The following is an 8054-nucleotide window of genomic DNA, read 5'->3' on the forward strand; positions in this document are numbered from 1 at the left end:
TACGATCAGTCGGAGCAAGAAAGTATATCCCAAGATACCCACACTATTATTTGCTTATGATGATTATGATAGAATTGCGTGCTATTTTGTAGGCTAGAGATCCTCCTGAATTGCATGATATAATGGCTTCATGTGTGATGCCTAATAGCTTAGGAGAAATTTTTGTATGATAGACGAAATTGACATTATTACTGTAGTTGCTTAGGCTTATTTCCTGAGAATGTTTGACTTAGGCTTATTTCCTGAGAATGTTTGACTTAGGCTTATTTCCTGAGAAATTTTTGTATGATAGATGAAATTGCATCATAATTGTATATAACTAAGATTTTATATCCTGAGAATGTTTGACTTAGGCTTATTTCCCGTTCCTTGTCTAGTTGTAGGCTTATGGTAGAATCAAGTATTTGACTGTATATGGGATCCAACATTATGTATGATTAGCATTGACAAGTGGCCACATGGTTGGTGGAAGTTTCATGAGTGATTGTGGGTGTAGCAGGCCATCGGAGGAATGATTAGCCACTCTCGGAAGAGTGAGTATAAGATGTATGTGTATCCTAGTTGTAGGTTGTTTCAGTTAGTTTTTGATGATCTATAGAGACAAATACGGGTAGGTGTGGAAGGTAGTATGGGCCCGTACTACTGGAAGCACAGGACCCGTACACATATCAAGGAAGACAAAAACCCAGAAGGTTTAGTCTCTTCGTAATGGTTGTAACTATCACACTCGTTTTCTAGGATGAGTCGAATTAGGGTTTCAAGGAGTCAAAAGGATAACATGTAAATTTTGTCATGGACTGTAACTGTAACACCCGTTTTCAAGCACGAGACCTTTGAGTGGTCACGACGTGAGGAGGGTTAAGATGTAAATTTTTTCATAGACTGATCTCACGACATGAGGCATAAAGGCTCACGACTTGAGAACTAATGCATCCCAAGCCCATGATATTTTAAGGTTTCTTTTGTATTTAATCCCCTCTAATTATTAGCCTCCAAACCCCCTTTCACCATATAAAACCCTTTCCTTCATTCCTTGTTGGATTATAGAGCTTTTTTGGAGCCTTCTTGGCTTGAATAAGAAGACAAAAAGAAGAAGAATGTGCTCTTTTTGGTGGAGCTTGAAAGGAATCAACATTATTATCACCTCATATTGTCTCTGGACCCTTCTAAGTGTCGAAGCTTCCACCTTTATTGTTGCATATGGTTATATCTAAGTTTTGTTCAACTTTTCTCCTTGTTAGGCAAGTTTTAATGAATGGAAACCATAAAGTTGCCAACTTTATGGGTTGAAAGGGGCCGTAGAATGTCATATAGTTCAGATCTAGTGAATGGTTGGGTTTTGAATCTTTGCATGAAAGTTTGATGACCTTTTTCTACATTTTTGGTCTCAAATAAGATCTAGACATGTATTAGACATACATGTCCATAAAGTTTCGACTTGTAAGTGTATTATGGACATTATAACACCTTCTGTAAAGTTAGTAAAAGTCTTAATGTATTAAGAACTTAAATTGTTGGATTTTTGGCTCCAGATTTTGCTCACGATGTGCCACATAGGGTCTCAGAATGTGGGGATTGAATGACCCCGTTTCTGGTGAGCTTCTTGGGGTCACTTGGTGATAAAAGGTTGCTCATGTCGTGAGGCCAGATTAGATGATTTTCCTTGACTAAGTTGTCTTGGTTGGTTCGAGGCAAGTTTGAATCGGACCAAGTGGAATCTCACAACGTGACCAAGGTCTGGTCACAACGTGACCAGAAAGTTGGTATTGTGGGTTGTTGACTTCGACTTTGACCACTGACTTTTGGATTGGGTTGACTTTTGGGTTAAATCTGTATTTTAGAAGGTAGACATATGGTTTACTTTGTGTGGACTGATAGGAGGTGTTTAGCAGCCATCATCTGGCGAGAGATCAGTTAGTACTGGTTGGCGCGATATTAAGTTGAGTGTTAGTCGGCTTTGTGATTCAAGTGAGTCTCATCGTTGTACTCGAGGGTCGAAGGTACCAATGTCGGCCCACTGGTTTATGTTATATAGGAAGACCAGGGGGTGACCCCTGCCATTTGTATGAAAGACATGGAGGTGGCTCCCGAAAAATTGTATGTCAGACCAAGGATCGGACCCTGTCAGTTATATGTCTTATGCTAGTTGTCTTTGTGATAATTGCATCGAAGACCATGAGGTGGCTCTTGGAACTTGTATGTAAGACCTAGGGTTTTTCTCCCGTCCTGGGAAGGAAAGACCATGATACAGCTCATGGCATAATGGCAAGACTATGGTTGGCACATAACAATATCTATTGTATGTATGGGGAACTCACTAAGCTTTGTGCTTATGGTTTTATGTTTATCGTTTCAGGTACTTTCGGTATGAAAGGAAAGGGCCCGTCATGACTGCACAGCATCCCCCAGACTTTTTCCGCATTGGAAATTTATGGTCATTAATCTGATGTTTAAATACTATATTCACTTAATCGGTTTTGGAACAACTCGTCTGTATGGTTTATTGCTTTAGAAAGTGAAAATTTTACTATGAATTTTTGGGACGTTATAGTTACAGTTGAATTGTGGCATTTGATATATATATATATATATATATATATATATATATATATATATATATATATATATATATATATATATATATATATATAGAGAGAGAGAGAGAGAGAGAGAGAGAGAGAGAGAGAAAGAGAGGTAAGTTCAATTGAGAAAATAAAAAAGGTTGAGAATGGGGGAATCATTCTCAGCCAATCATTTATGTAACATGTTCACCTTAAAAAAATGCGCGTGTCCATTTTTCATTAAGGGTATATTTGTAAATTAGCAATGTTTTTATATAGAACTTACCTGTTCGTTGTTATCAGTTTCCAATTTGATGATATCCTTAGCTCGTATGAATCGGATATGAGGAATTCATTATCAAGATTTTTTTCTTTATATAACTCATTAGCAATTATACGTATTTTTTCCATTAATCGTGAAGTTTCGCATATGTGTTTCAGTTTTTATCTTCATATTCAGTTTCCGATTTGATCAGGTATGTATATCGTTTGAATCAGATATATTGGAGTTCGTTATCAAGATTATTGCTTTATATAATTTGTTTTGAATTACGCGTATTATTTTCGTTTAGGAGTTGTTTCATCGGAGTTCATTATCAAGATTATCAAGTTTCGAATATGTATTGGAGTTGTTTCATCGGATTTTTGTTATGTAGTTTGAGATATTTATTTCAAATCGGAGTTGATTTAATTTTCAATCGGATATATCGTTGTAGTTTTTACGCTCTGAACTGAGAGAGATTGCTTAATTACATCATCCGATCGAGCTGATTTAAGTTACATTCAGATATTTTGTACGTTGAGGTGAGATATATTCGAAATTAACCCGGTTTTCATATTTACGACTTTTTTTTTGAGATATATTCGATATTAAAATTGTTTTTGTTTATTTATACAGATCATTTGGTTTAATATGTCGAATTCTAGTGTTATTGATGGTGATTTGTATTCTTCTATGTGTGAGAGTGAAGAAGAAGATGTTGAGAACTCATTTTTTGAAGGTATCAGTTATTGAATTATTTTGTTTTTTTAATTTTGTTGATTATCATTTATTTACATATGAATATGTTAATATGAATAAATTGTTGTCTTATTCATATATGAATAAACGTGTGATAATTGTATTTTCGTTTTATTCATATATGAATAAGTTATGTTTATTTTATATATTTTGAATCCTCATGAATTTTATGTATTCATATATGAATGATTTATTAATCCATTAATAAACATTGTTTTTTGTTTTATTCATATGAATTTCATGTATTCATATATGATTGTTTTATTCATGCATTATTATATTGATTTAGATTTAATATTTTTTAGGTGGTGAATCTTCGAGTTTAGTAGATGATACGCAATATTGTGGTGATATAATTGGAGAACATGTCTATAAGCCTAATGTACATGTTCAACTTATTCCATTTAAAGGTTTAATCTTCAAATCATTAAAGTTGGCCATCAAAATGTATTCTGAGTATGCTGAAATTGGTGGTTTTGATGTGAGACTGAGCACGCAGTCAAGGTTTGATAACAAGATTATAAAGAAGAAACATGTTATATGTAATCGTGGTGGAAAACAGAAAAAGAAATTTTGTGACACATTGGGTACAAGTGGTGTTAGGAGGAAACGAAATTCAAATTCAAGGGTTATTGGTTGTCAAGCAAAGATTATATTTGAATCTGTGTATGGAACTCCAGATTATAAACTTTTTCAGTTTGATGAATTTCACAACCATCCACTTGAGAAGAGAAGTGATTTAAAAAGAGCGAGGAAAATGTCATATTCAGAAAAAGAGTTTATAGTGCGTGCTTCCACATCAAAAATCGGCCCAACTATGGCTCATAAGTTGAGGGCAAGTCTGAGAGGTGGGTATGAGTTTGTAAAGCCCAAAGTAGTTGACTATAAAAATTTAAGGAGAGATATCAACAGGGTTAGAGGTTATAAAGATGCCCAAATGATAGTAAACATAATGAATGACCGTCGAGCTCACTATCCAAATTACTCATTTGAGTTTAACTGTCAAGATGATGTTTTGGACTGTATGTTTTGGGCTGATGAAATGGAGAAGGCATATTATGCTGAATTTGGTGATGTTATCTCATTTTATGCGACTTTCCGAACAAACAAGTAAGTTATTCTATCTAGTTTTTTATTGCTTATTCATATATGAATATATTAACTTTTACGTTTCATCTTCAGTTTTTATTGTTGAAATTATTCTAATAATATACTGTAATTGTATTAATAGATGAATATTTTTATTTTTACTTATGAATACATCAAAAAATAAACACTTTTTTTTGTGTGTGTTAGGTATCGAATGGTTTTTGTTCCATTTATTGCTATTGACCATCATAAAAAATCAGTTACTGTTGGAGCGGGTTTGCTAAGAAATGGAAGCATTAAGTCCTACTCTTGGTTGCTTAAAGTGTTTCTTAAAACTCATGGGAAAGAACCAACACTTGTTTTAACCGATCAAGATGCAACAATAAAACAAGTTATTGAGAATGTTTTTCCTAATTCAAAGCACCGATTATGTATGTGGCATATAATGAAGAAGTTGAAAAACAAGGTATTATTTTAAGATATTTCAAATATGTTACATAGTATTTACTTATTCATAGATGAATATACTAATTTTTTCAAATATTAGCTTATTCATTTGTGAATATTTATTGATATTTTACTTATTCATATTTATTCATTTATGAATAAATGTAAAAGTTTTATTATTTTTGTTTTAATACAGATATCAGATGATTTATTTACGAACACAGACTTTAGAAAAAGATTCTCGAAGCTTGTTTGAGACATTAATATGAAACCTGATGTATTTAAGGTGAAATGGGGTTTGCTTATGAAGGAATTCAATCTGGAAGACACGAGAGGGTTTAAAGACATGTTTACAAAACGTGATTCATGGATACCTGGATATTTTAATGATATTGCAATGTGTGGGTTGACGAAGACTACGTGGAGGTCAGAGAGTATGAATTCATTCTTTAATACCTACTCAGAAAGTGGTAATTTACTTTTGAATTTCATGATGAATAACGACACTGCCATTCAAAAGCAAAGGAATACTCAACGAGAGCTTGATAAGGCATCAAAGAAAGCATCATATAAAATGCAAACACCTCGAGAAATAAAACTACAAGCATCAAAGGTTTATACAAGTACATTATTTTTTGAGGTGCAAAAGGAAATATATAAAGCAAGTTTTTTCTGTACATACTCGTATGTTGCTATTGAAGATGGGTGGGAAGTTTATATTGTGCAACACGACAACACTAAAAGCGAATTTAAAAATGAATTTAAGGTAATTTAATAGTTTTTTATGAAAAATGTAATGTTTATATATATTCATATATGAATACTTATATATGATTGTTCATATATGAGTATTCATATATGAATGTAAATGTTTAATTTTTGTTTAAATTGTTTTTTCATTTTTTTATTATGTTTTTTTATCAGGTTGGAATAAAAGCTGAAGAGAAAGAAATAAATTTCAGTTGTGAACATTTCAAGCGTATGGGTGTTTTATGCAGACATGAAGCTGAAGAGAAAGGATGTGATATCAAGAAATTATCGTTTTAGTTCTCTTAAATCTAATTCAGGGCATTGTGAGAATGTGAAGCTAGTCAATGATTCATATTATAATTTTGAATCATGTTTGGATATTCTAAGAGATGACAAAAAGAAATTGGCATTGTTTGCTGAGAAACAACAGATGTTGTTGAAGGAATTTGACAGTAATAGTGATTATACATCTGCTGGATTGAAAAGCAAGACGGATGGTGAAGTCGTATGCAAGCTTATGGGTGTTTCTATTCCTATTCCAAAAGAGATTAATATTCATGTTCCTCAAGTTCAAAGCAATAAAGGTTCTGGAATCAAGAAAAGAATTCCAAGTGCAAGTGAAGTAGTATATGAAAATTCTAAAAAAGAACATAGAATGTGTTCAGGATGTGGAAAACGAGTTCCTCACAATTTACGTACATGTCCAGTAAGAATTGCAGTTGCTCAATCAACAAAAGACATTTAGGTTTTTTTTTTGGTTTTATTCATTTATGAATATATGCAAATAATAACCATAAACAATAATATTCATGTATGAATAATACACATTTATATTGATATGGTAAATTGAGATTTGAAATATATGTTCTTTTAAAATGAATATATCATATTTGTTTTTTAATTTACTATTAAATAAGTTATATTGATATGGTAAATTTATATGTGAAATACACATATTATTTGTAAATTATTCATAAATGAATACATAATATGTGGATTCATTTATAATTGAAGATGTTATTATTATATATTAAAGGTGAATGAATATACAATGTTGGTATTCAATTATGAATAAAATTAAATAAAATTGAAAACTAGTATAAATGAATACAAATATGTGAACTTTGTTATACTAATAAATAAGTAATATTCATATCTGAAATTTTTTATGTTCATATCTGAACTTTGTTATACTAACATATTACTCCTAACTTAATCATAAATGAATATATCATATTCGTATTCATTTATGAATAAACAGAAATAAACTTTGAAAATATTTGAATATAAAAAAATGACAGAAATAAGCTAACTTGTTTCTACTTATAAGTAAGTTATAGTCATATCTGAAATTTGTTATATTCATATATGAACTTTTTTATACTGACATATTACTGCTAACTTAATCATAAATGAATATATCATATTCGTATTCATTTATGAATAAAAAGAAATAAAATTTGAAAATATTTGAATATAAAAAAATGACAGAAATAAGCAAACTTGTTTCTATTACATAATCATTCAACAACAAGATAATAAAACCTGTTCATAAGCATTTCACAAAGTATTTAAACGATGTTCAATAACATTTAACAAACCATCTAAAACTTGTTTCGCAAAATCATCTTACATGTACTTCAAATTGATTCGTCTTCAACACAAATTGTTCTATATCATCACACTTCATCAAAAGCAATCATCAATATTCTTTTAACCTTTTTTGAATTGTTTTCATAACCTTGTATGCATGATCAGTACTGTCACACCCCCAAACCAGACGGCGGAAACGTCCGGGGGTGGAGGACTTCATTTGTAGCATCACAACACATGCATCATAATAATCAAAGTACAAACAACCATTGTATTTAAAAAGTATAAGTATTCACATATGTTCAGTCATTGTATATTGAACTCAAAATAGTTATACAAAAGAAGATATGACTCAAAATAGCTCCATCTTCTCAAAAAGCTCGGGGACTACCTGTGTATTATTTCCCTGAGAATACAAGTAATTTGAATAGAGAGTATCAACATAAAGTTGAGTGAGTGCATAAGTGTTTATGTTTAAAAGGGTGTCTCTGTATCTTGTATATGTAAACTGTTCCAGAAAATCCTATATTTTCTGTTGTATATGAAAAGTAGTTTTATTCCCATAAATCCGTTCTATTTGTAAACCAATGTTC

General features: G+C 31.5%; 1 protein-coding gene across 1 annotated transcript; it reads left to right on the top strand.

Annotated features, from left to right (window-relative positions):
- The first annotated feature begins 5383 nt into the window (after positions 1 to 5383).
- LOC145126083 (protein FAR1-RELATED SEQUENCE 5-like) lies at positions 5384 to 6613 on the top strand. Its single transcript, XM_079061495.1, has 3 exons — positions 5384 to 5884; positions 6043 to 6139; positions 6186 to 6613. Exons 1-3 carry the CDS (start codon positions 5384 to 5386, stop codon positions 6611 to 6613), a joined length of 1026 nt encoding a protein of 341 aa, XP_078917621.1.
- Positions 6614 to 8054: the final 1441 nt, after the last annotated feature.

This window comes from Lactuca virosa, chromosome 1, assembly GCF_052849685.1.
Source record: "Lactuca virosa cultivar CGN04683 chromosome 1, Lactuca_virosa_CGN04683_v6, whole genome shotgun sequence".
Taxonomy (NCBI): domain Eukaryota; kingdom Viridiplantae; phylum Streptophyta; class Magnoliopsida; order Asterales; family Asteraceae; genus Lactuca; species Lactuca virosa.

Bases quoted from the DNA above. Each gene is read 5' to 3' on its own strand.
- LOC145126083 (XM_079061495.1), top strand. From the start codon at position 5,384: ATGAAACCTGATGTATTTAAGGTGAAATGGGGTTTGCTTATGAAGGAA. The intron at 5,885-6,042 runs GTAATTTAATAG...TTTTTTTATCAG, and splicing joins AATTTAAAAATGAATTTAAG to GTTGGAATAAAAGCTGAAGA. The intron at 6,140-6,185 runs GTGATATCAAGA...AATCTAATTCAG, and splicing joins TGAAGCTGAAGAGAAAGGAT to GGCATTGTGAGAATGTGAAG.